This window comes from Panthera pardus, unplaced genomic scaffold (genome assembly GCF_024362965.1).
Source record: "Panthera pardus isolate Hobbes unplaced genomic scaffold, ASM2436296v1 HiC_scaffold_6, whole genome shotgun sequence".
NCBI classification, from domain to species: domain Eukaryota; kingdom Metazoa; phylum Chordata; class Mammalia; order Carnivora; family Felidae; genus Panthera; species Panthera pardus.
Window position 1 is genome coordinate 60,933,694 of NW_026526991.1, and position 27,988 is coordinate 60,961,681.

Here is a 27,988-nt window from a genome sequence, read left to right on the forward strand (position 1 = left end):
AGGCAAGATTCGCCCTTCCTTACTGAAGCAGCACTCTGATGGAGAGAAAAAGAACCTGGGTGTAAGGTCCCACTTCTGCCATTCCTAGTATGTGCTCTCAGGCAAGACCCCAGCTTACCCACCTACACATCAGATAGGGAGAACACCACACCAGGATTTTCTCGAGCTTAAGGAGTCCGTGTACATGAAGATGTCCAGTGGACTTCTACCCAGTGAACACCAAACACATCCAGGCCTGGTCTCCCTTCTTTATTGATCTCTGGCTATAGCAGGGTTCTGGGAGACCCAGGGCAGGGGTGAGTCACATGCGTCTCTGCCCCACTCGGGGTGGGGTAGGAGGGACAAGTGTCAGGGTGGCAGGTCTGAGAGACCATGGATATGGACTTCACACGAACAGGACCCACTGTACAAATGCATGGTTGGTATTTACAAGAAAGGAGGAGGGCAGTCACCTGGACTTGGACCTTTCCTGGGACAAGGCGGCTCAAGGAGCCTGAGAAGAGGAAGGGGCACAGGGCCTGGCTGGGCAGTCTTCAGGGGACACCCGGCAGCAGCCCTGAGTCCCTCCCACCTGCCTTCCACCCACCACCCTCCACTTGTCCCGGGGGAGGGGCCTCTTGGTGTCAGCAGCTGGGCAGGTGCTGGAAGGGGGAGGGAGGGGAGGGACCCTCTCTGTTAGCAGTGCAGGATTACTGGATTCTACGTCACCCTCCCCATGCACCCTTGACCCCAACCCAGCTGGTCTCTCCTGCCTGTGCTCCTAAGATGCATCCTGAAGGTGCTTTGCTGGGGAGACCTCAAAGCACTTTACAGACATTGGTCGGATGGGAGCCTCCTGGCCCCAGGGGAGGGGAAGGAGGCAAAGGGCTCAGGACAGCCAGGGTAGGTAAGTGATAAGCCCCAAGGGCCTAGACCAATCCCAAGTTCTTGAGGACCCCAGGGAAGGCTTCCTCTTTTCCCCCAGTCGACATTTCAGAATGGGAGGGAAGGAAGATTGGGATGGAGCGGGGGGCGGGCTGAGGATGGCGCTGAAGCAGTACAGGTCTGGGGTAAAGAGGATATCCCCCCCCCCCCATTCCCAGGCCCTAGAAAGGTATCATGCCCTGAAGGAGCCCACTCACCTCTTCACACATAGGGCTCTGAAAAACCCCAGCTTTCTATCCTATTCCAGCCCCTCCCAGGGGAGGAAAAGGGGGACCCAGACCCGCCAGCTAAGATCTGGGGGGGGCTGAGGGAACCCCCCAAAATGTATTGCTTAGAAACTTGGAGGCAAAAAGGATGGGGGAGGGCCTGGGGGCTGGCATCTCTGACCCTCCCCTCTGGGCCCTGGGAAGCCTCCAAGAAGCTCCCCTCCCCCAGCCTGCCATCTGGCCACTGAGGGGGTGGGGCAGGTCCAGAGGCAGGGGGATGGGCACAGTGACCATTGGGACCCTAAAGTTCCCCAGTCTTGCTGCTGGGAAATTGAAGTGTGCCCCAATGGGTGTCGGGTGGGGAGGGGCCCTTCCCCCAACCCCACAATCTCTGGCATTTGGCCTTCGGGTGGGTTGTCTATTCCTCAACCTCCGTGCTCCCTTGGAGCAGATGGGGGAGCCGGTCCCGATGGATGGTGCTGATGACATCGAACACTTTGGACTCACTGAGGACCTGGGAAAGAGGGAGAGGTCTCAGTGCTCAGCTCTTTGCCTTATCTCCAGCCTGACTCACCTTCTCCAGGTCCCCCCACTCAGTCCCATATACAGTTGTGCCCAAACCACTTGCACAGGGTGCCCAGCCAAGGGTGTGGTGTTGGGGGATGGTTTTCGACCTCACAGAATCTTGCACCCTGACTGGGCCCTGTTCCTGAACCCTCTCAAAGGTGCTACAGAGGCTGGCTGCTCAGGTCCTCCCTGTTCTGAGGAGCTTCTTCCTTCCTTCCTGCAGGGAGTGGACAGAGGGAGGGAAAAATTCCTTGCTTCCCACTCACACCCTGGCTCAGTTCTGTGTCCACTTCCTCCATTTTCCTCCCCAGGAAGAGTGAGGGAGAACTTCACATCCACTGAACCCCAGAGATGACCCTTCTAAGATGCCTTGTCGGACACCCAGCTCTCCCTACTCCCTACAGAATCTCCAGACCCTCCCCACTCCACCACACAGGCTCACCCGGCCCAGTCCCAGACTAGTCCAGATTCCCGTTCTGGTTGTGTTCATCTTCAGCAGGGGAGGGCAGGGTGTCTTCCTCACAGGGGGACAGTTCGTCAATGGACATCTGGTTGGTGATACCTGCAGGGGACATTTAGGAAGTCAGGACCAGACCAAGAAATATTTTTCCCCAGAACCCAAAAAGTATATAGAGAAAAGTAAAGGATTCTCATGCATCCTTCCGCCTTCAAGATGAACTATACTCAACCCATGCCAACTTAGGGAGAGCCCCTCTAGCCGTGCTAACATTCACAACCCTCAATTCACCCATAAAGGAAGAGATTTCCCAGCCAAGGCCACCAAGTTACCCAAATCTAACGGGGCGCCATTTGCAGACCACAATATGCATGGAGTCCCTCGGGTTGTGGAATATGGCTGTTCTATCTTCTCTCCTGTCCCCGTTCTAGAATGATCCAGGCCAGTCAGCTCAACAGTCTTTCCTGGGATCTAACTTTAGTCTGATTAGCTCCATCCTCAATTCTGGGAGTCACACAAAGGGACACTCCAGGGCTTAAGGAAAATGGTCCTGCTACTGCTCCATCAGCCACCCTCCCCACAAGGCCTCATCCCCGCTTCCAACGGTACCTACCACTTGCTGCCCGTTCCTTCCATTTCTGCTTGTTCTCCTGAATGTATTTGGTCCAGGTAGAGCGGAAGCTGACCACATCAGGGTTGGGGTCTCCCACTTCCACATCCAGAGAAGGCTGGCGCCACTGGAAGCTAAAGCAGGCCCCCCAGCTCGAGAGGTGAGACCCGGCCCACTCCAGAGCTGCCTTCACCAGCCCTCAGAGTGGAGGGGAAGGAAGACCAGGAGGAGGCTTAAGGAGACTTATCCTTCTCTCCCTTTCCCTCTGCTAGGTACCCCCAAGTCCCTGGCCCTCTTCACTCAATTTCACCCCTCCCTCTCCACACCTTCCCTCCTACTAGAAGGAAAATAAAAACAAGATTAGCAGAGAGGCAAGAGAGACAGAGCTAATGGAAGAAACAAAAATTGGTGGAGGGCACCACAGGTGCGGGTCACACCCTTCTGGTCTCATCCTTTCACCCCTGTGTGTGACACACATCAGGGACTCCCAAGTTTTGAGTAGCCTGCTTCTCCGCCGGCCCCACCATGGCTGTACCTCCTCCGTGGGCTCTCTGTGAGTCCCTCTTGCCTCCCCCAGAAGCAGGAGACCCGGCTACCCCAGCATCCCTCACCTGGGCTGGTTTTTAGACTTGGAGTCGTCATCCACCAGGGGTTGGACGCTCTTCTCAGCCACATCAGTCAACACAGAGAAGGTGGGCTCCACGATGAAGTCAATGAAGCCTGCAGGGAAGGGGGAGCAGGATGGAGAGGCCTCACCTGGAGGGCTGGGCAGAGGACGGGGGCCTGTGTGGCTGGCACCCCCTGCTGCGTGGAAAATGGGGTAACCCGGGGCTGAGGAGTCCCCAGTGGGGGCAGCCTTTGGAATAATGCCTTTCTGACCCTGCCTTTGCACCCCCAGGCCTTTCACCCAGGACCCCGTGCTCTAGCACAGGCTTACTCGATAGGAAGACTGGTTTTGAGGGATGGCAACTTGGAGCAACCCTGGGCCAGGCCGAGAAGGCATCCTCTCCCCTTCCCGGTACTCCCCTCCTTATGGGAAAGGACACTCACCAATCTGGGACTGCGCCACCAGAGTGGACGTGCGATCGCACAGTGGAGAGAAGGGCAGGCCCAGCTCTGCCTCCTTGTCACCCTGGGAAAAGACAGGGCAGGGAAAGCTGGAGGGGGTGCCTCAGACTACCAGATCCAGGGTGAGGCTGGGGGAGCTTGGGAGTTGTGGGAGAAGAGGAATTTCAGCGCCTCTGGCCTGGAAATGGATGAGACGCAAGGGGAATGCAACTACAGTTAAGCTTCTGGGAAAATGACATCTGATCCCAGGGGTTTGGGATCAAGTCAGAGGTTGCAGGTAGCTGCACGAAGATCTGGAGGTGGAGTGCGAACCTGGAGAACAAAGGGGAGAGAAGGGCAGGGGTGGGTGAAGACGCCATGCTACCTGGCGGAAGAATTCCTCCATGAGGGCCTTGGTCCAGCGGCTGTGGACTGACCACTGCTTGGTTGGGTGGCTGATGTCAGCAGCGTGGAGCAGGAGAGACAGGGCCTTGGACTTGTCAATCCTGGCCAGGGCAGGTGGCAAGCGAAGGGAGACCAATCTTTTAGGATAAGGAAACCTGGACCATTCCTAACTTCCCATCACATGCATGTCCTTGGATCCTTGCGGGCAACTTCAACTGGTCTCTGAGATGACACGCATGTGCACGCACCCACACAGGTACACACGCGCGCACGCACACGCTCCTATACGTATAGGGAGCAGCCCGAGCTCTTGGAACCAGAGGCCCTGGGTTCGAATCCCCACTCTACCTACCACTCCCTAGCTGTGAGACACAGAGCAAGTTACTTAAAATCTCCATATTTCACTTTCCTCAAGGCTAACTGGAAATAGTAACAAAGTCCGCCCCACAGGGTAGTTCTGAGAATTAAATGACACACAACATACAAGCATTTAGTAGAGTGTCTGGCACGTGGTAAGTGCTGAGTAGTTATTATCTATAATAACATTAGTAACAATTATTATTATTATTACTGTTATATTATTATTCCCCGACAATGCCACACTGCACGCTGTCCCACGCAGAGACGCCGTACGGGACACACCTTCAGGACACACACACACACAGTCTGTTCTCTCTTAAACGCATTTATAGACTCCCACCCACTTTTAAGCAACATTCAGCAATCACGGCATTTGTTCTGTGCTGTTTTTCTTTAACCTCCAATGATTCTCTCAATAGCCCTATTAGCAGCGGAACTGGCTGTAAGCCGTTGCAGGGAAGCCTGTCACTCTCACACTGCACAGAGAAGAAAGCGAGTCCAGAAAGGTTGCCTGATTTTGCCAACGTTCCAGGGAAAGGCTGTCCTGCAGGGGCTGTAACGTTCATTTCAGACTCCTGGCCCAAAGTGCTCTCCAGGAGACCGACAGCCTGGGCTGTACATAAACCCAGGGCCGTGGACACACACGTGTCACACACACACACACACACACACACACACACACACACACACACGTACACACACACACATACACACACAGGGCCACAGAGACAGACTCAGATACCTGGGGCCAGGAGAGTTCCTACATCCAGGTAAAGACCTGGCACCCCAATTGCCCACATACGTGTCCCCATTTCACACAGCCCTCACTCTGGCCGAGTCCCGGTCACACCCCCACCAGATGTCACCTCTCCAGCTGCTGCAAGGCCGTCTTCATGCACTTCACTTGCTGGAAATGGCAGGACATGTCTGTGGCCAACACCATCTCGATGACCAGGGCCCGTAGCTCTCTGGATGGACAGAAGCAGAAAAGCGATCAGCCCCTACAGCACCCAGAGGCAGGAGGGCCAGGAAGGAGGAAGACAGGGTTGGGTGAGGGGTCTCTCCGGGACGGCCACTGCCGCCTTCGGCTCACACAAACTCATCCTTGGTGAGGTTGATGAAAATGTTCATCTCATCATCCTGCATCATTCGGAAGACAGAGCTGATGTGGTGATTCTCCAGCACGGAGCGATCATTGTACAAGATGGCACATTCTGACCTGCAAAGCCAAGGGTCATCAGGCCCAGCTCCCTATAGGTGGCGACTCCGGTGACCGCCCCCACCCCCACTTGGCCCCTCCTGCCCCTGCCACATCTGCACCCCTCACTTGGTCTGGATGTGGAAGCTGTTGGTCGTGCCTGTGTGCTCATAGTCATGGATGGCTGCAGCAAAGACGATGGCTAAGACCTCGATCTCGGACAGGCAGTGCTGGGAGAAAGGGACAGGATGAGAGGGGTCTGACCCCTGCCCTTCACTGCCCAAAGACCTCCACACCAGGCTATACCACTCAGCCCATCCCTTCCATTCTTCGAGGCCAGCTCTTGGGCTAAGACGGCAGGTTTCTCAGCTCCCAGAATGGCGGAATGCCCTCCCTTACCCCACCATGCAACACTCCCACTGCATCCCAGCACACGTCCCCAGCATTGCCCATGAAGTTATGGTCCACCCAGGAATTCTCTAGAATTGAGCGAAGTCCAATTTGACTTTGTAAAGACTTTGAGATACCAAAGGCAAGGAACCAAAGAGACAGAAAGGGAAATGGGAGTACAGTCTGGACTTCCCAGTTCTGCAGCCGTTAGACCCTAAACCACGGAAGAATGATCTCCTGGGCACCTACCACCATCCCTGTGCGGAGCAAGAAGCAATGGACTGTCTGGGTAACATCTGCTGCGTGGATCTGGTTGTGGTAAGGGTTCTTGTACTTCCCATAGCCTGTCTCCAATGCATCCAAGAAAGTCATCAAAAACACAGTGGGAATCTGCAGTGGGAAGGAGAAAATCGAGGATCTGCAGGAATGGCCTGCAGCCGAGGACTGACATCAGCAATGCCGCCTGTCTACAGGAGGCAGTGAGGCCCAGGGAGAAAGCACGAGCTCGGCAGTCAGGTGAACCTGGGCTCACACCCCGCCTCCACCACCTGCTGGCCCTGTGACCTTGGGTAAGCCACGTGCCTCCGATACTTCATTGCAGAATGAAGATAATACCACCTACCTTGAATTTAATGAGATAAGTACAAGGCACTTAGTAAGTGCTCTCTAAAGAGTAGCTGTAATTATTATTATTTCCCTGGGGATTTTTAAGAAAAGAAAACTTCCCTCCTATCTTCCAACCACCCCATCCCATCCCCAATCTGAGACCATGGAGAGAAGTTCAGGGGAAAGAATAAGATGACCCTTCCAGACACACCCACCCACCCACACCCACACACACACACACTCAAGCACCGGGAGCCAGAGCTCTGTCCAGCTACTGTGAGTTGTCTCCGTATATGCCCTTGGAGCATGCCTGCCTCCTTCAAAGGCCCAAGGCTCCCAGAGGGCAGGGCTGGTGTCTGCACCAGTCTCCCTGGATCTGCTGAGGCTGTGAGGAGAGCGAGGTTCAAGACTGGGGCAGGCTTCTGTAGAGGTGAGCAATAGTGAGGAGACGTAGAAGATGCACCACTAATCAGTCAGACCCTAACATCTCCCACCCCCACCCCGGAGGGCTGTGCCCCAAATTCAGGGAATTTTAAAGGACCGTTTCCATGACAACTGCCCTTGCTTCTGCGTTGCCATGGTGTCCCTGGAGGGAAGGGAAGGGACGCAGGGGAGGGGCTGGGTGCCCAGGAAGGGAACGTGGAGCCTGACAAGGGCGGCTCCGACTGGAATCTCTGCCCTGAGTGAACACTAAAGCAGGAAGTGCCCCTCTCTAATTGCCTTGGCGCACAGTGGACCGGGGCTGGGCCAAACCCAACCTGATGCAGTTATTCTCGGGGTCCCTCAAAACCAGTCCTTCCAGGCAAGGAAGCAAAGTTTAGGAGAACCTGGCGTCTGGAGTATGTCTGAGAACCAGTTTGGAGAAACAGGAGCTGGGAAAAAGCTTAGGAAAAGGAAGACCCTGCTGTTCTCTGGCCTGGAGAAGGCAGGATTGGAAGGAAGAAAATGAGGCTGCAGAAGGACTGGCCTCAGGAAGGCACCGAGGAAAATCTCAACTGAGCATCTCAGGAAAGTTCTGGAAACCTTGAGAGTTGTTGTAAAATGAGGAGTCAAGGGTCAAGGAAAGGCTCACACGCACCAACGGCGTATAGCAGTGAAGCAGAGGCAGAGGACGGTTGGACGATCTTCCAAAGCCCTCCGAGAAAGGCCCCTCCAACTAGACCCCTTTGTCCCCAGCCTGGCCCCCTCAGAACATTCACGTTTTCCTCTGCTCTAACATCTAGGCCCACCCCCACCTAAGCGCTGGCCAAATATTCCCAATGTGACCCTTCAACCCCTTTACCCTCCAACTCCTAGTGTGGTTTTTCCACATGGAAGTGGTTTTTTCCAGCCCCTATTCCCCAAAGACACTCTCCCCTGGCACAGAATCTGGAGAGGACTTTAATCCCGTATTCTTTGTGGTCAGCCAAGCTGAAGAACAAACTGAGTTCACACACCCTCCCTCCCCTCAGACAGCCCCACCCAGCCTCGCCAAGAGTTGATCCTCTCCATAAAACTCCCTGGCCAGAGACTAGAGTTGAGGGGGAAGGGAAGGAGTAGCCAGGAAACAAATGGAGAGACTCTAGTCCCAAGGGCACAGGCTGACAGCATCTGGACTCTAGGCCTCGGGTGTCCACAGGCAGGAGGCAGGGTAGCTGACACAGGGAGTTGAACCTCAGGCCAGCCTGGAGAGGACAAGTTATGAGAAAGAAGCAAAGCGGGAGAGAGCAGAACCCTAGGCTGGAAGGTTGCAGACCTAGAATCTTCTCCTCGAAAACAATAAATGAAGTCAGAAGCTCAGGATGGAGCAAGTGAAAGAGAGGCTGCGTGGGTGGGCACAGGGACACTTCCCTGATGGTGAGACTGAGTGAGGGAGCCTGTGGGACCTGCTCGTTGGGAATCTTCTAGAATAGGAGTGATGGGAGCCGAGAACCCTGCCCAGGAAGAGGGGTCCGATGCTGCCCAACCTTAAAGCGGCTGATGAGGTTATGCCGAGTCAGTAACTCAAAAACAATGGTCCTCAGGGCGTGGTCATCTGCTGCCCGGTTCAAGGAGAAGACGTCAAAGCACCAGAGGTCCAGGTTCTGTGGAAACAACAGACTAGGCAGGGAGACTCCCAGGGGAGCTTCCCAGCCTCCGCGAGGGTTACAATTAGACTTCAAGGAGGACTTCCCAATGTTTACAGAGGCTTGGGAAGCAGGAAGACAAAGACGTGGTGAAGCGGGGCCTCCTTCTTCTCAACACATCTCTCAGTACAGAGGAGACAAAAACGTAGGAGTCTGCCTCTGGAGTGGGCAACATGTCGTTTTGAGGAGCATGGGAATGGCAGTTAAAAGGGAAAGCAAAAATCACCCCATGAAGAGTCGGAAAGTCCCAATGAGCATTCCATCCCCCACCCTTCTTCCTCTTTCCCAAAAACCCGGGGGGTCACCTTGAGACAGTTGAGGACCACAGTGGAATAGGTGGGGCCCACAGAGGTATACGTTCTCCGGAACATCCTAAGGGCGAATGATGAAAAGAAGCGCAGGTAAGAAGGTTGGGGAAGTGGGGTCTGAGTGGGGCAGGCTGTGAGGCTGCGCGCTGGGCGCAGGGGGGCCACACTGGCGGTCCAGTAGGGGCCCCGGAAGCCCTGGGTGTCTGGGGGACAGGGTCACATCTAGAGGCAGAGGGAGGCTGGGCACGGGCGGGCCTCACCGTTCCACAAAGATGCCGGCCTGCACGGCGTGCACGATGCTGCGGAACTTGGGCTTCTCCTCCGCGCGGCGGCCTTTGGCCCGGGCCTGCTGCGTGAAGGTGGAGGCCAGCCAGTCCCGCACCTCCGAAGGCACAGCATCCGACCGCAGCTCCTGCAGCTCGTCCTCCGTGTCCAAGATTTGCCTGAGGCCCCGGAGGGGGAGTCACAGAACAAAGACAGCGGGTGCTTCCACAACCTAGAGACGCTGGGCCCAGCCACACCCCACCGCTCAACAACTCTCCTCGCTCCCTTCTCTGACCCTCCCTTGCCTTTCTCTCACTACATTTTTTTTTTAACGTTTATTTATTTTTGAGACAGGGAGAGGGGCAGAGTGCAAGCGGAGGCGGAGGGGCAGGCAGAGGGAGACGCGGAATCCGAACCGGGCTCTAGGCTCCGAGCTGTCAGCACGGAGCCCGCCGCGGGGCGGGGCTCGAACTCACTAACCAAACCGTGAGATCGTGACCTGAGCCGAAGTCAGAGGCTTACCGCTTAACCGACTGAGCCACTCAGGAGTGCTCTCTCACTACATTTTTTAAATGTCTGTCTCTCTCTATCCGATGCCTCCAATAATGAAACAGCTCACTATGTGAGGTAGTGAGCCTCCCAACTCTGCAAGTGCTCAAGCAGAAAATGGACCGGGTACCGCCTTGTCAGGGAGCCTGGAGACCGGCAGCACTGTCCAACGGAAATAAAATGCAAGCCACACATAAGTAATTTGAAATTGCTTAGTAGCCATATTAAAAAAGTAAAAAGAGGGGTGCCTGGGTGGCTCAGTCGGTTAGGTGCTGGACTTTGGCTCAGGTCACGATCCCCTAGTTCGTCAGTTCAAGCCCCACGTTGGGCTCTGTGCTGGCAGGCAGCTCAGAGCCTGGAGCCTGCTTGGGTTTCTGTGTCTCCCTCTAGGTCTGCCTCTCTCTCTCTCTCTCTCTCTCAAAAATAAATAGACATCAAAAAAAAATTAATAAATAAAATAAAAAAGTAAAAAGAACCAGGTGAAACTCATTTTAATGATAAGGTTTCTTTAACCGAATACACCCAAAATATTAGCATTTCTATGTGAAGTCAACAAGTATATTGAGATATTTTACAATCCTTTTTCTCACTCTTTGAAAACCAGCGTGCATTTTACATACACACACACGACTCAATTCATACTTGAGCTCAACAGCCACCTGTGACCAGTGGCTCCCATCCTGGGCAGCACAGGTCTAGAGGGATTCCTCCCCCACCCGCCAGGCAAGAAGGTTAGGACCACATGAGCTTCAAGGTCCCTTCCAGCTCGGAAGGTCTTCTCTCCTTGGTACCTGTGTCTGTCTCTACCTCTGTTACTCCCTATCTGTTCCTCTGCTTCTTTACCTCCATGACATCTCTATCTACAGTTCTGCTCTCCCATCCTGCTCCGGCCCTGGCACGCGTCTCTGTACCAGCTTTCTGTCTTACTCCCAACCCTGGATCACTGTGCCTGTCTGGGATCTTCCTGTGTGTGCAGCTCTCTCACCGTGTCTCGTCTATATAGACGGCCTCCAGGAGAGAAGCTGTGTACTCCAGGTTTTTCTTCAGTTCCTCGATGTTCACTTCCCCATTCTCCAACTGCTTCACCATGTAGCGCAGCCTGTGGGGGGTGGGTACGCAGAGCCCGGTCAGACGCTGCTGCTACGTTGTCGTAGTAACACAACACCCTCTGATGGGGTGCATGTTACAGACCCGGCCTCAGTCTTCCACAGATCATTACTCTTTCTAACAGTAAGCATCATAGCTAGTGTCTCTCATCCCAGGCTACTGCCACTGCCTATATTAAATTTATCTACCCCCAAAGTTTCATCCTGGGCTTTTTTCTGGCCCCACCATCCCCACCTATCTCTGACCTCTCAACACCTCCCTTCAGTCACTGTTTCCTGAAAACTCTGGCTCAGACTGCCCCGAGCGCAGCACCATTAGGTAGGTACAAGCCCCTGGGGCAATGTTTTGGGGATGATCTGTTTCGTAGCCTGGATAACCAAGAGCTGAGATTGCCAATTTCCCCCAGAAGAGTGAGCTGTGGGGTCAACAGCAAGCAAAAGAGCTCCCGAGATTCTTCCATTATGTCCCTTGGTCATGGCAGGGAGGGGGGTACATGTCCACAACCCCTCCGTCCCTGTCAGGGATGGCGAAGACACAGAACAAAGACCAATCTGAATGCTTTCGCCTGGCCTCACTCCATCCAGGCAGAGCTAATGGATTATGATTCCTGAATCCATCAACCCGGACAAAGCAGGATTAACCCCTGCCTCCCCAATGCTGTGCCAAAGAGAAGCATTGGCAATGTGTGACTGTGCCGATCCCCAACGTCTGCCCCACAGCAGCTTCCCCCAGAGCCAGAGTGGTGGGAGTGAGGTCATGGGTCTCACTTACGGGATGCTTTGCCTGAAGGTACAATCCCTCATCTTTTGCACCCGTGAGTGCTGGGGGTCAGAGATTAAGTGGGAGACTTCTTAGAAGTCCAGCGAGTCCAGCCCAGGCAGCCACAAAGCCAACAAAACTCTGACTTTAGATGATGATTTTAAAGAAAGCAAAGAAACATTCCCCTCTCACTCTTTCCCCCAGCTCTGCCCTGCCTCGCCTAAAACCAAGGTGGGGGGTGAAATGGTAGCCATGACACTTCCCCACTGAGAGGGGCTTCAGAAACCCAAGGTCACCCTATGAGTCAGGAAGGAGAAAAGAATGAGTCAGGGACCAGAGGCTGAAATTAGCATCAATTCCCAGGGATGCCGGGGAGGGAGAACAATGGTACTCCTGAACAGAAGCGGCTCCAGAATCCTGGGGTCTCAGCAGCTTTGGAAAGGGGGTGCCCGAAATAGCCAGCCAGAGGGAGAGTCACAGTCCAACTCTCACCTCAGGGGCCAGCAGTCCTGATGAAGACAGTCAGAATGCAAATGGGGCAGAAGGGAAAGGGGGAAAGGGAGGAAGAAAACAGTTGAGGACGATGCGGCAGCTTCCTCAGTGGATCATCTTCAAACCCCACTTCTGACCTTCCTGCTGCATGTGCAAATGGCAGGAAAGAAGCCAGCTTCAGTAAAGCTGCTGCCCCAGCTAGGGCTTCATTAGGGAGGTGGGATAGAGGCTAGTCAACATAAAAAAACAATGAGCTGGGAAGAGGGACTGAGCCAGCCTCTCCCAGACTGCTATCCCAGAGATGGCAGAACAAAGAGGTTCGCTCCGCCTCTGGGCCTTTGGAGCCCAGGCACAAGCCAGGGCTTCCCTTTCCTGGTCAGTCCCTGTGGCCAGGGACCCTCAAATCTGGGGACACACAACCCAAGAAGAAAGAAAAGCCTCTGGTCTCATCTCTCTTCACGGATTCCCGCCCCAGCCCTCATCTTCCACTTTGGTCAGCCCTTTTTAAAACCCAAAACTAAACTCACCAAAGTTCTTCCACTTCCTTTCTCGACCCACCTCTTGAAACATCCCAGCACAGGCTCCCAAAGTGAACAGCCAAGCCCACGCGTGTTCATTTGCATGTATTCGCATAATCGTTAGCAGTGCCGCCAGCTCTACATTTTAAAAAGTGATTTCTCCCACATTATCTCATATTATCTTCACAATGGGCCTAGAGGGAGGGAGGGAGTTGGGAGGAAATCGCTACCCCTATTTCCAAGGCAGAAACCGAGGCTGAGTTCTGGGAGGCAGGAATCCTGGATTCAAATCTATCACCTCTTGGCTCTGAGCCCTTGGGCAAGTCACTGACTAATTCTCAATCAGGAGCTATCAAAATGTGGCCTGCAGACCACTGGCACCAGAATCACCTGGACTACTTGTGAAAAATTGAGATTCTAGGTCCCCCTGCATACCTACTGACCCAGGATTTCTGAGGTCATGGTCCAAGGATCTGCAAACATGTTTAACAAACACCCAGGATGGTTCTCCTGCACACAAGTTTGAGAACCTTTCTTTTAGAGCCTCTTTTCCTTCATCTGTAAAACAGTGAAGATAATGATAAACCACCTGTGAAGGGCTGTCAACAAGAGGACTAAATGAAATAATGTGTGCGAAGGGCCTGACACACAATGATGGGTTTCTATAAACGTGATGTGAATCGGAATGAACTGACCAGCATCACGCTGGCCCCACCCCAACCAGCTCACCCGCCGTTGCCTTTGAATCCAACAAGCGCCTGCCTTCTCCATCCCAAGTCCGGGTGAAGGGTGAGTCTAGTTTGGACGGAGGCTGGTGATTAGGAAGCCCCCTAACAGGGGAAATGGGGCAGTGAACCTGGCCATGATCTCTCCTTCATAGTGACAAACCTCTCGTGGGCCACACAATCACCTGATGAGGGAGGTTAAGTGACTGGCCCAAGGTCACACAACTTGTCAATCTCAGTCAGGCGGGCAAGCCCACGACTCACACTACTGGAGCCTAGCTGTGCCCCGCACACCAAAGGTGTTGGGCAGAAGGAGCTCCAGCATGTAACTTGCGTGGAGAGAAGCTAGAACCCATTTCATCATGGCTCCTCAGTGCGCCACCAGGAAGTGCTCGTGTCTGTCGGCCCATAGCAGCCTGTAAGCACCTTAGCGACGCTAACAGTGACTTTGCTTATTCTGCTGCTATACCCAGCACAGCACCCAGTACGTGCTCAGTGAATGTTCGTTCAATAAACAAAGGGAGAGGGGGCAGAGGAATCAGGTGCGGAGTTATCTGCCAGAGCTCACGATGGAGATCTCTGAGGCAGGGCTTCTGAAACCCTAATGGAGAGCCTGCAGAGAAGAATGAAGTTGTGGCTGGCTTTAACACACCCTTCCCTCCAAGTTCCTCCTGCCTCCCCCTCTAGATCTTGCTCTTTTATAGCTTCTGGTGAAATCTGAACCCGACATGATCCAGACACCAGAAGGAACGGGGAGGGAGGGAAAGAAAGATTAAAGAATACATTTGACAAACGGGGAGTCCAAGAAGGGGACCTGGACTCGGGCAGCTAGAAGGCTCCAGGTGCTGGACGTCACCCTCCTGAAGTCCTCTATCTCTCCCACACCACCCTTCCAGCCTGGCAGTGGCCTTGGTTCTAAAGTCCTTCAGGGCTGCGGAGTTAGGATCTCCCCAGACCTGCCCACAGCCCTCACCTCAGCATTCTGCAGGAAGTCCCACTTCTCCACCTATGGCAGTATCATTCCACCCCCTCTGGTTCGGTCCTCAGAGAGTCCAGGAAAGGGTCCCTTTCCCTGCACAACAGGATGCTCACCCCTGTCCAGTCCTCATCCCGGCCTAAGGAAAACTGGAAGCTTCCCCAGCAATCCTTCCACCTCCACCCCTAGCCCTGTTTCTCCACACCCGCTTCTTTCTCCTTTCCCTTCAGCCCCTGCGCCCCAGGAAAAGTCTCAGACCCTGACCCCTGGGAAGGCCCAGTCTCTCCCAGCTCTAGGCAGCCGAAAGGAAAGGCTCAGGGCAGTAACAATCCCAACACCCCAGAAGAGCTCAGCTTCCCCAGCACTTCATTTCTTTGGATCATCATGGCTGATGATCTGGCCATTTCCAAAGCTCCCTGTATTACTTCCAGCAACCACACTCCTAAAAAAATCACTGTGAGTGGGCGCTTAGGACAGGACTGCCTCAGGTCAAAGGGCTAGGGGTTGGGAGAAGAATCCTATTTCCCTCTGGGGTTCTTAAGACCAGATGAGGAGATTTCAGAGGAATGTGAGGTCCTAAGGATGCTGGGGTGAGGAGAGAAAGGGGGGAGGCACTGCTAAGTCACCTGCCACCGTTAATAGGAAGCCAAAGAAAGGAAGAAGAAACAAAGAAAGAAACAAAGAAAAGGGAGATGGAAATGGAAGGAGAATAAGGCGAAGGGTAAGACAGATGGTGTAAAAGGTGGAGAAGGCCACATACACACACACACACACACACACACACACACACACACACACACCCCACATATGGGGGCCATCAAGTCTTGATCCCTCCCCCTCCACCAAAGTACTAGTGGTGGACCCACAGCAACCTGTCCTCCTTCTCCTCCTCCCCCCCTCTCCCCTTCTCAGCCCTGGTGCCTACCTGAGGATGGGGACCTGGAGGTGGCTCCTTTGCACAGGAACAGGGTTTGCCATGGGAATCAAAGTGTCCTACTTCAGAGTTATCAAAATGCCGCCCCCAGGGCCCCAGGGCCCCTGAGGGGAATGACTCCCTCTTGGGCCCAACTTCCTCCTCCAGGTCTCGGCAGAACTGAGCAACTGACCAGAGAGAACTTTGGGGAGGGGAACAGGAGGGGCCTGACGGGAGGAAGAAGGGAGTGATGAGACAGAGAAGCAGCCCACAGCAACTGGGTGAGAGGCCACGGGAAAAGTTTCACATCTGAATCAGACCGAAAACAAGAATCTGTTCTCAGAAGAATCCCAGAAAGGACAGAAATAGCACAGTCCAGCCCCTTGTTCTGAGGAGGTGGGGCTCCTCTTTGGGGAGAAGGGGTGAGCAGAAGGCTTAAGGGTACAGGGCCAGGGACCCACCCTGAACCTGTTGTGGAGAGGAAGTCCGCCCGTGGGAGGGGAAGGGACCCTGCAAGGGCCCCCTGGAGGGGCTAAGGCAGATTCAGCTCCCTCCCAGGGTCTTCCTCCGGGGCCATTCTTCAAAATGAGCTTTAACCCACCTGAAAGGACAGAAGCAAGACAGCATGAGAAGCAGAAACTACAGGGGAGGGGCTTATGGAAGCCAGGAATCAGGGGAATCCTCACCCAGAGACCCGCTCAAGGGGGAGGGAAGGCCCCGCCCAAGCAGTGAATGAAAGTCGGGAGGACTCACTCATAGAAACCAAGAGGTTGGGCAAGTTACTTTCCCACTCCCAGCCCCCCCCCCCCCCCCCCCACCGTGGTCTCATCTAGAAAACGCGGACTGGGGGATAACTGTGAATGAACTGGGGAGAGGCCAGTCCAGCCCAGAGGGAGAAGAGAATTGATGGGACAGCCTAGGACGGGCCTGGGACCAGGCACCCCCCACCCCCCACCCCTTCCGCCTCCAGGCTTTGCTCTCGCTCAGGTTGGGGGACAGAAGCCGGCCTCTGCGGCGCGAAGTGGACGTGCGCGTACAGCCCCAGCCCGCCTCCCGATTGGCTGTGAGGTGACGTCACTGATACAAGCGCACCGGGGCCGCGATTGGTCAGCTGAGGGGCCGGGCGGGGCCAAGGAGGAGAGCCCCGGGTGAAGACAAACGCATCCAGGGAAGAGTCCCGCGCGACTGCCTTCTCCTTAATCCAGGGTTTAGAGCTGGGGATAATATGGAGATGAGGAAAGGGGACTAGTGGGGATGAGTATGACAGGAGAAAGGGAAAAGAGAAGAAACAGACCAAGAGCTAGGATTTTATGACGGGAAGTCTTCCCCCCGCCAGCTCTATCCCCAAAAAGCGGAGAGAAATTAAAATACCTTGTCACTGTGCCAAAGCCTTGAAGGATTATAAACAAATGAAGTTTGGGAACCTGCTGTTTCTCAGTCTCACTGAGCACTGGGACAAGTGGAAGTGGGCTTCAACAGCAACAGAGGAATGGAGGTTAAATATCTACAAGTTGTTTCCTGGCGTACGTCCCGGTAGCCATGAAGCGGGGCTGCTGCAGATTTTGGAAGAAAGGAAACCCTCTCTGGGCCCATCTCATTCTCTCTGCTCTCCCAACACACACACACACACACACACACACACACACACACACACACTGATGAGTGTTTTTTAGAGAAAAAAGGGACTAGACCCAAAGTCAGAGACCCAGAACTTGACACCCAGGGAATGAGGGACAAGTCACTGGCCTGGCCTGTGGACATGCTTGCTTGGAGGGACATGCATGGGCTAGGAGTGGAGGAAGGTGGTAGCCAGCTGCACGCAGCCTGGAAAACCAACAAACACCAAGCCAGGGCAGCTCCCCCACCCCCCACCCCCAACTCCAGGCCCTGCCACGTCAAGTACTCACGAACCTCAACCCTCCCACAGAAAGGTGCAGGTTTCTTTCCCTCTGCTCTCTTGCTCAGTAAAACCAAAGCTGGTGGGACAAGTGACTGCTGACCACCTCACCCCACATACATACATGCTGCATCATCCCAGCATGTATCCCATACCTGCTCATCCCAGCCTGGTATTATTATGAACTGTTCCTAATAAGGAAGGATATTGGCCAACCACCACCCCTTCCTGGGGAGAACAATTTCACACACATCCACTCACCTACGCATCTACAGACACCCCACACTTCTGTCTGAGCTAACGAGACTTCCCTGGGTGGAAGGCAGGGCATAGATAGGATGACCCCAGCAGCGTCCAGCATGGGCTTTCCTTTAGTCCTTAAATTTAGTTTAAAAATAGCAAGGAGCACAAGCATAACGCCTCCCTCCCAGGCCTTTTCCCAGCATTCCCCACCTGCACTGAATAGGAGTTGGGACAGGGGGTAAACAAAGAACTGGAAACCCTGCCTCTGGTCAGAGGAGTGTAAGAGAGGGGGTGGAGATGGGGGAGTGGATGAGAGCAGGGGTGGAGGTGGGGAGGGTTAGGGAAGGGATTAACTGGCTGATGTCAAGGCTCCAAAATCTCAGAAATTGAAAGAGCCAAAGAAATCACCTACATCCAATGGAAAGAGGACATGAATTAAAATCAGGAGACTTTTGCCTAGACTTTGTCACCATGTATGACCTTGGGCAGGACACTCTGAGGTCCTTTCGTTGTCTGTAAAATGGGAAAGTAATATGTGCTTCACAGAATTCATACAAGGATCAAATGAGATCACATGAGAGCACCTTGCAAACTATAAAGTGATACATGAAGGTCACAGATTATTCCTTAGCCCAGAGCTTTATTTAGTTAGTTATTTGTTCAGCAAACATTCACTGGGAGTCCTCCATGAACAAAGCCTCCTATGCTCACCCTTGTACCCAGGCCCCCTGGTGTGGAAAAGCCCCAGTCACCCTGCCACCACCACTCCAGATGTTTAGGGCTTCTCCCTGGCTCCTGAGTCCACAGGGGCCAGGAGGCAGTCAGAAGCAGAAAGTGGCAAAAATGCAGAGTGCTCCAGCAACCAAGAACAACCAGATCTCTACCTTCCCCAAGCACTGCTGCTCCCCTCACTCCCCTGGCTTCCCCCATTGCTATACAAGCAGCCTCAGTTCTGGCAGCTGGCTGGGCACGGTGGCGGCGGGGGTGGCTCTAGGGATAAAAATAGCCCCCCTGGTGGCAGAGCTGGGGTGCCATCCTGGGAGGCAGTGGGCCTCAGGTTGACATGGCAGCGGTAGTAAGAGATCTCTAGGCACTGGACGGAGGAGCTGGGTGGAGGGAGGGTGGTGGAGGGCGGCAGGGAGTGGGAGAAGAACAGAAACCAAGAGAGTGCAGGGAGAGGAGGAGGAGGAGGAGCAGTGAGGACTAAGGGGGCAGGGAGGGAAAGAGAGATTTGAAAGATGCTGAAGAAGAGGGTCTGGGGAAACACTGAAGCAGAGGTGAAGGGGCTGGCCCCAACCCATGCTGTGTCTGAAAGTACTCCTCCTCTGCCTCCTGACCAGAAGCCGTTTCTAACAGGTGTTCCTAGCAAAAGCCCAGAACAGCTCAGATCAGATGAGGAAGAGGGTAACCAAACCGCTTGAGCCTCAGCCCAGACCAATAAGACCCCAGATATCCTGGCTCCCAGCCCAGCCCAGCCGGCAAATGAGTCACCTCTCCCTGAGGCTTCAGCCCTTCAGAGAAGGAGGAACTGGGAGGGGTGGGCAATAGAGTCCAAGGAAGGCTAGCTAATGAGGGAGGAGGCCCCCAGGACCCAATCCTTAAGATCTCTCTCTCTCTCTCTGCCTCACTTGTCCCTCCCTCCCTGCATTGTTTAATTCTGCTCATTAACCACCTCCATGTGGACCACCCCACCAGCCCTCCAAACCACATCCCAGCAGATGTTCCAGCAGATGCCCTGTGTCCAGGGGGCCTAGCAGATGTTGAAGGCGGCCTGGGATGGGAAAGTGAGCTGGAAGCTTGGAAAGGGACTGACTGCAGGTGTGATACTCCAGCGTGGCACAAAACTGTGGACTAGCGAGATTGGAGCCTAGTCCCAGCCCTGCCCCCCAACCTTACCAACCATCTCTAGGCATCACTTTCCTCCGCTGAACATTTTTTAAAATTTTTTAATGTTTATTTATTTTTGAGAGAGAGAGAGCACAAGCAGAGGAGGGGCAGAGAGAGAGAGAGAGAGAGAGAGAGAGACAGACAGACAGACAGACAGAATCTGAAGCAGGCTCCAGGCTCTGAGCTGTCAGCACTTGCGAACTGTGAGATCATGACCTGAGGCAAAGTCCACGCTTAACAGACTGAGCCACCCAGGCGCTCCCTCCTCTGAACATTTTATGATTCTCAGATTCAGTGCCTGGGTTGGAGGCACTCAGGAAACAAGATGCCTGGGTCTCGATTCCCTGGTTCAAGTTCATCCTTTCTGAGTAGCTCACCGCTTCCCCAACTCACCCCTACCCTGATGTAAAAGGAGGGTGATGGTTTTCTTCTTTATCACAGGAACGTCACATTCTAACCTCCATGAACTTTCCAGGAAGTTCTCCTGTGTATCTCTGTTTATTCCATCTTGCTGCAATCAAAACAACAGCCAATCTTCTGGGCATTTCAAGAAGGAACAGAAAGGAAGAGAACAACCAGGACACAGAAGTCTTTAGGGTGAGTCTGGTACAATCTGATTTATAATATTTCTTCAAGACTGGAATTTCTAAAGCTACTGTTTGGTAGATATGGTCCATGTTTAGGGAGCTTGGCGACGCTGTTGGGATGTGTGCTCACTCAGCTCAGGCCCCAAGAAGTTTCCAAACAAGGTGGGCCTAGAGGAGAGAGCCAATCACATTAGATATGGAAGAGCTGATAAACAGGGGAGCAGGGAAGCCAAGGAACAGGAAGGAAAGGGACGTTTCTCTAGCCCTCGGGTCTTGCCTGCCAAAAAAATCACTAAGCCCCCTGGAAGCTAAGCTCCCTTCCCAAAACTAAATGGTGCCAACAGCAGCTGGCAGCCTAATCACGCCACTGCAGCCACAGTAATTATTTGCAAATCTGACTTCTCTTTGCAGCTATGGAATCTGCTGACCAAGGACCCAGGCTGTATCCAACAGCACCACCTGAAGCACCCCCTTTCTCGCTCTTCTCCCAGCCTCCTCCCCCCACCCAGGTCACTCCCTGGATATACCCTACCCTTTTCCCACCAAGCCTGCTTCTTCACCAAAACCTCATCACGGCTCCCTCAGTGGACTCCTGCCAGGTCTAAGATGCTGAAGTCGAATCCTAACCTGGTGTTTCCTTCTCAGACTCACACAAATGCAGCAGGAGCTGAGGGGAGAGAAGCCACTGCAGGATAAAGGGGGGCGGAGGGGTGGATATTCAGGACAAAGGGGCAAAAGCACCTGCATTAGGGACCTCTCGGCATTGAATGGACAACAATGAATGTTTTTTTCCCTTCACGTTTTTTTCCCTTTGCCCCCACTAAATAGCCCCAGGATGCTCTCCCAGTTCCCGGGGACCATTAAGTCTTCCTCTCTAGTGGAGGGTCTCATTATCTAACAACTTCCCATCTCTTGGGTGTCTCCCCTGCACCCCACCTGCTGCCCTGGTTTTGTCCCTTTTTCTCAGTCCTGAAGAGGGTTGGAAAATAGCTACTCAACTTCCGTACCTGAGAAAATCAGCCCCCTGAGATCCAAAGGCAATTACTTGGCTTCCTCCCCAGGGAGGCTGGGAGGATGAGGTCACTGAGAAGGCAAAAGAAAGGCGGTGCAGAAGGTGCAGAATACAGCCGTTGAGGCTGGACTCCTAACGTGGTCCCAAAGGGCGCCTGCAGCAAACTCACCCTGCACTATCACCACCATTCCTGGGGGCAGGGAGGGGGAAGAGGAGGGGGAGGCCCCAGGGATGGCCTGGCCCCTGGCCAAGGTGAGAAAGGGGTAGGAGAATTGAGGGCCAGAGAAGCCAGGTCAAAGGGAATAGGGAGAGAGGAAGTGGTACAAGAGATAAGAGCAAAACACACCCCAGCAGAGAAAGACAGGAACAAAGGAGGGAAGGGACAGAGGAAAGGATGCAAGAAAAATAAAAGAGGAGGAAAGCAGAGGGAGCAGAGGAGCCGGAAACAAATCCTCGATGATTCCTTTAAAGACTCACAAGAGAGGGAAAGATCTGTTTCAAGGTCCCCTGCTCCTCCATCCCAGTCAGATGGGAGCGGCCAAAAAAAAAAGGGGAAGATAGGAAACAGCTAGTCACTTCATTGACTTCAGGGGCTCCCTGGACAGCGGGCAGGTAGAAAGGGGTCTCGAGAAGTCTAGGCTTTTCTCTCCTGCTGGGTCTCTCACCTGGCCTTCCAGTACCGGTACATCACACCTCACCATCCTCCCCTTCCTCCTGGCAAATGCAATCTCCACTGTAGAATTTCCTCTCTCGGTCTTTCCAACTGGCCTCCTGGGGCCTCTGGGCAAACAAAGTGATATTTGGGTTCTGAGAGACTTTAGAGATTCTCTAGTATAGGATGTGGCATACCTGATCATATCACTCCCAACAAGACCTAGAAATTTAGGATAAATGCCAGAGAAGAGTTTCTCCAATGCTCCCAGAACTCGCCAGTGGCAGTCCCGGGGCTCCCCACACCCACCATGTCTTAGAACTACAACTGGCCCATCCACTTCTAGCTTGACCCACTGGGAAAAGGGGTGACGGGAGTTAAGTCCTTCTCTTTTCTTTTGACTTCAGTGTCCCACATCCTTTGTAAGACAGCCAGCCTGCAACCCCACTCAGTCTTCTACTGTCTAAGCTCAGACACCTGTCTCACCCCTCCAGACAACCATTTATCAACAAGACTCTACCAAATCATGTCCCAGACACCGGGACTTCAACCCATTAAGTAATTCATATTCCTGCTTCTTGAATCTTTAGCTTTCCCCCCCCCCCCATCCAAGCCAACGGTCACCCATTCATTCCCCCTGCCTCTTCACACAGCAAGCTCTCCAATGCTGAAAGAACTCCAGACTTTGCCATCTACAAACCTTCACGTGGATGGTATCAAATGAAGAACTGAGATCAGAGGGACTACGTGTGACTTCAAGGTCATGCAGCTACTAACTGGCGGCATGGGCACACGAACTCCAACTCAAGTCTCCCACCATTCCCTATGTTCTTCCACCACCACCACTCGGCCATGCTCGTTCTCTCCAGCCACCCGCTCCGACCAGAGGTTTGTGAAGTTCTTCCTTTGGTCTAAATTGATGTCCTCCCTCCCTGCACCTCCCTTTCCCTTACTGCAAGAGTTTTTCACCTTCTACCATCGAGATGCCTCACTCAAGACACAGCTGATGAAGGAAATGGAAAGACGGGAGGTATTGGTGAGACGGGGGGCTAGAAAACCCAGGAAGGAGAGATTCCCTTTGCCATGGTTGGAAATAAAAGAGGGACTTGGGCTGATCTGAGGAAGGAGGCACTAAAACTCATCCCTGCCAGGGCCTGGGAGAAATGGGGCCTTTTCTCCAGAGATCCAGGGAGCCACAGTTTATCTTGCAATCTTCACAGCAGCCCCACAGCCATATGCAGAAAAAGGAGAACGGCTGCACAGCTTTCAAAAACAGTAAGAGCCACTGAAGATCACTCTGTGGGTCACATACAAAATGAGGACACAAGGGGGGATAAATCAATCAGTGAGGCACCCAGTCCAGTCCCTCAGCTTCCTCCGACTGCCCTTTTCATCTCCCCAGTATTGTAAAAAAAAAAAAAAAAAAAAAAAAAAAAAAAAAGTTAGTGTATCGCAAACACATACACAAGATCACACATACTTATTATCCCATTACCTACATGCCCATGCGCATGCACACACACACACACACTCATCATCATCATCATCATCATCATCATCATCATCATCATCTCATTCATACATAGGACAATTTCGGGTATTCAGGGAAGTGCATGTCTTCCCGACATATTTATTATCACAAATGCCATTTATAAATATGAAAACAAAGAGGCATCCTCATGGAGGTCTGACTCCACAAGCTGCCCCCCCCCCACAACCTTCACCCAGACACATATGTACCCATGTCAGGCATTACAGTTTTATCCTCATACATCTCATCCACACACCCAAATAACGTTTCTGTATCCTCTCTGCAACTCCTTCAGTTCCAGGCTCCGTCCTGTGGTCCTCAAACACCACGCCTTTCAAACATCGCCTTCTCAAAACACAATACCATCTCCTTTTCCTCCATCCCTATCTCCTGCTACCCCACCCCCCTCCACCCACACGCAGGAACACACGCACCACAGAATCAGAGACAGAACTGGGCTCTGTGACATGTACACATAGACTCATTAATTCATTTGTTCATTCCTTTTATTTAACGGCATTTATTGAGTGCCTATTATGTTTCAGGTAGCACACTAGACTCTGATGAAACAAAGAAGACCAAAACTAATGCCCAGCTGGGTCCTTGTTCCAGCTCAGCCGTAATGACCTTGAACCACAGCTTAGGACATAGCACCTAGATCTGGGGAGTCCTGAGTCCATGTGAAGAAAGAAGAGGAAGGGATTGTGTTTATACTATCCCAAAGGAAAAGGGAAGTTCTGTCTGTAAAATTCCAGGAGAAATTGGGACAGAGAGAAGAAAGTGATGCTTGCACTATCCTGGGAGAAAGAGAAAGAATTCATTTCTATGCTTTTCTTGGTGTCTAGGCCCCCTCAGAGGAAAAGTTTAGGCAGAAACTGGAGTGGTAGAGCTTTACCACTTGGATGGATGTAGCAAAATGAGGAACAGGGTGCCTTATCCCCTCTCCACTGCACTTTACTCCAGATTACAAACTCCATAGGAGCAGGGACCGTCTACTTTGTTCACTAGTATATCCCAGCCTCCAGCACGTCACCTGACCCTCAGGAGGCAGTCAATTAATAGTTGTTGAATGAATGAATGAGCTAAGGATGGCAAGCCAACCAATCTCTGTTCACAGATTTTCTTGATTCACAAAATACACAGAAAACCTCCTTCTACTGACCCTACCCTACACTCCTCAAGGCCCTCTCGTCTCAGAGAAGGGTAGGCAGTCCAGTCAAATCCTTCACTCAGAGTTAGAGATACTCACCCTGCTCGACCCATCATCTCCAGACTGTCTATCCCAGCCTCTCTTGTGCCTCCCCTCACAGGTCTGCGCTGTTAGGAAAATTTTCCTGCCAGGTAGAGGTGAAATCCCATAGCTAGAGACACTTCAGCTCATAGCTTCCAGATTTTAAGTTAATCTTTGGCAGAGTCCTACTGTGGGAAACAGGAGTCCTGGATGCCCTTCCCAAGAAGAAACTGCCCTGCACAATGAGATTCATTGATGGGCTTTGTATGGGCTTTGTAACCCAAGGCAAAAACACCAGACCCAGCCTCCCTGAATGGAGGACTCCCTCTAGATGTCCTATATTAGAAACTGAAAGGCTATGGGGCGCCACCTGGGTGGCTCAGTCGGTGGTTGAGGGTTTGGAGTGACTTCAGCTCAGGTCATGATCTTGCAGTTCACGAGTTCGAGCCCCGCATTGGACTCTATGCTGACAGCTCAGAGCCTGGAGCCTGCTTTGGATTCTGTGTCTCCCTCTCTCTCTGCCCTTCCCCTGCTCACGCTCTGTCTCTCTCTCTCTCTCTCTCTCTCTCTCTCTCAAAAACAAATAAACATTAAATAATTTTTTTAAAAAGAAACTGAAAGGACAGTTGGGGGGCTGGGGGGATAGGATATGTTGTGTAGAGGCCTTTATAAGGCCTTTATACATATGTCTTCATTTCTATTCAGAACCCACTCATGGGATAATCATGTCCATCCCCCTCTTTCCACATTCAAGCCTCCCCAATATTCAAACAGGGCCAAATCCAATAAGCCATCAACTCGGGATCTACCTTGATATCAAAATCTTTCTCTGCTCTGAGAAAGGGAGATCAAGAATCTATTCCTGGTGACTGATAATATGAAAACGGGCCTTTTCTGGATAAGTTATGACATGCAGCTAGCACTCTTAAGAACCAGACTGCTGACAGGAGTGAAGACCAGAATAATTCAATCAATAAGGCTAGCGATCCCTGTCCACCATGATCTCCTGTAAGGATATCTCAGCTAATGCAGTCTGTAGGGGCAGCTGCTTCTATTCCCTTCTTTCCCTGGGCTTCAGTGCCTCCTCTGGGGATCCTCTTCTCTCACCAGTGAGCACTTCTCATAGTCAAGGAAGAAAGAGCAATTTTCTTCCAGGAAAGACTTTGGGTTAGAAAGGTGTGGGAGACAGTGAACAGGTAAAACCCGCTCTCTTGCAGGTCTCATTCATTACCTGGAAAGGAGGCAAGGAAAGTATATGATGAGCTATGAGCGCTATGGGGAAGCCGTCCTGGGACACCTTGAATTCTCTAATGTATGAACCATGAGGTCCCTTCTTTGCTTTTCCACCACTTCCTTACCTGCCCACCCCCACCCCAACCCTGGCTTAGTCACCATTAACAGAGCACCGTCTTCTGTCAAGAATCACCCAGTGCTCCTCCCAACAAAAATCAATTCAATCCGGTTTTCCATTTCTTCGTCCCAGAACTCATTCCAAGGCTGCGCTTCATAGAGCCCAGCAAATTGCATTGGCTGGAGGCAGCAAAGGAGAGGAACTGAGAAGCACATTTGGATGCCAAGCCTTGTTGCCCACTGTGCCTCAGTTCTCCCTAAGCCCTCTCCGAGCAGCTACAGTATAAATCAGACAGACCCACCCAATATCAAGGGGTCATCTTATTACCATAGATATAGTATTTTAAAAACAAAGCAACCACTAGCATCCATCCATCTCCTACCACCGTCTCTCCCGCTGCCAGAACCCAGTAAATGGAAAGCTTCAGTGCTCACTATTGAGGATAATGGGGAGGAACTGGGTTTCAGGGCTATGGTTCCCGCATTTCCTCACCAAACATCTACAGCCTTTTTCCTGGGACCATTGGGAGTCATATCAGGGAGAAGGACACCTTCCCTTGTTCTCTGATTAAGAATCAACAGACTGCGGAGATTACCCGATGGCGTCTGACTGCGAGATAAACATGGTGCATGGTCTGTCTTTGACCCAATCCTCTCCTCCTCTGAGGAACAGAAAGAAAAGTTGCTTCCCTCCCCTGGGACCGGAGTATGGGACACCTGAGTCCCTTGTTTCCCTGTTTATCCATCCTCCCCCCGTGCCCTTCTCCTGCAACAACAAGAAAAGATGCCTAAATGTGCTTGGAGATCCTTGGGAGATCATATAGCAACAAAAAGGTTTTGACAGTTACCTTATCCCTGTCAATTAATTTTTCTTCACCACCACCACCACCACCACCACCACCACCACCACCGGGGGCTCCCAGGTAGGGGCTCCACCCCCCTCTTCCAGATCCCAGATGGGTCCCCCATCATTACTGTGCACAGTGGATTTCCAGGCCCCAAGAGAAATGAGGGGCTCAGGTACGGGGCGCCCCCCATCCCCATCCCCTGAAAGATGCAGGAGGCTGAAACCACCAATCCCAACGGAGACCCATATGACCCACAGGTTGGCACAAGTATCCCCATGCACTAGATCTGCAGCTGTGTGCCATCACTCTACACACATCTGTGTGTCCCACGGACCCTCATGCACACACATGTGTTCTCACATCTGCACGACCCTGCACACGGATACGTGTGAGTCAGCCTGGCACCTCCCGAAAGCTGCCCGTCTGCAGCCCTGCCACACGGCGCATCCCGTGCCGCCTCTCCGCGCTGCGTGTGTCCCCCGGGGGGTCCACCGGCACGGGCGCGTCGTTAGCTTTGCAACTCCTAAACCCTCTCCAACCGGCCGACTTGCTCCGCACATGCCTTTTGCACATGTGGCCTGGCTCTGCGCGTCAGGGCCGCTTATTTCCTCGCACCTGCCAACATGTGTGCCGGAGGGAATCCACCAGCCCGGCTCCAGCTACCCACCCACCCCCACCCCCTTCCGGGCTCCCTAAGATCCCTTCCCCCCACGCCCGGCCGGGGACTCACAGCGAGCGAAGCTTAATCCACATCTTCTTGCTGGGGGCTGACTTCAGCTCCAGGGGTGACGGGCAATCCGACTCCAGCATCTCGGGAGGGCTGCGGGGGGACAGCTCCATGCTCAGCCTCAATCTATGGAACCGAGGGAGGAGACGGCACCGCGGCTCAGCCTCAGCCCCAAGCCGGGAGAGCCCCTCACCGCCCGCCCCAACCACTTCCCACCTGCGGCTGGCGCCGACCAGCCAGGCCGGGATCTCCGGGCTCGGCCCAAGCTGGCGGAGCTGCAGTTCCTGCGGCTCCTGCTCTCGCGCTGTCCAGCCGAGCTCTGGCTCCCAGTCCGAGCCCTCCGCGCCGCCGCCGCCGCCGCCGCCGCCGCCGCCGCCGGGGCCGCCTCCTCTGCTCTCTCCTCCTCCCCCGGCCGGCCCCCCTCCCTGCGCGCCCTCCCTCCTCGGCCTGCCGGCTCGTCTCTCACTCCGCGCAGCCCCTCCTCCCCCTCCCCGAGGAGCGCGGGGGAGCCGGGGGCACACGCAGACACAGGCGCCG

At 53.4% G+C, this 27,988-nt stretch overlaps 1 protein-coding gene across 2 annotated transcripts; it reads right to left on the minus strand.

The window, feature by feature from the left end:
- Positions 1–234: 234 nt before the first annotated feature.
- PDE1B (phosphodiesterase 1B) lies at positions 235–27,938 on the minus strand. 2 transcript variants are annotated; one of them, XM_019419635.2, is made up of 16 exons: positions 27,668–27,938; positions 27,455–27,577; positions 10,982–11,095; positions 9,444–9,626; positions 9,181–9,247; positions 8,717–8,833; positions 6,414–6,554; positions 5,904–6,004; positions 5,670–5,795; positions 5,443–5,544; positions 4,197–4,317; positions 3,815–3,896; positions 3,376–3,484; positions 2,768–2,898; positions 2,140–2,259; positions 235–1,644 (listed from the first exon to the last, which is right to left on the minus strand). In XM_019419635.2, the coding sequence occupies exons 2-15, from the start codon at positions 27,562–27,564 to the stop codon at positions 2,156–2,158; spliced, it is 1,608 nt and encodes a 535-aa protein (XP_019275180.1). In that variant the 5' UTR covers positions 27,565–27,577; positions 27,668–27,938; the 3' UTR covers positions 235–1,644; positions 2,140–2,155. The 2 variants fall into 2 exon arrangements, with proteins under 2 accessions (XP_019275180.1, XP_053750796.1); XM_053894821.1 differs by lacking the exons at positions 27,455–27,577; positions 27,668–27,938 and adding an exon at positions 15,499–16,272.
- Between the last annotated feature and the right edge of the window lie 50 nt (positions 27,939–27,988).

Coding starts and splice junctions, on each gene's coding strand:
- PDE1B (XM_019419635.2), bottom strand. CDS start 27,564: ATGGAGCTGTCCCCCCGCAGCCCTCCCGAGATGCTGGAGTCGGATTGC. Junction 6,555..8,716: donor ACCTCATCAGCCGCTTTAAG/GTTGGGCAGCAT, acceptor TTCCCACTGCAG/ATTCCCACTGTGTTTTTGAT. Junction 2,899..3,375: donor AAGTCTAAAAACCAGCCCAG/GTGAGGGATGCT, acceptor GGCCTGCTTTAG/CTTCCAGTGGCGCCAGCCTT.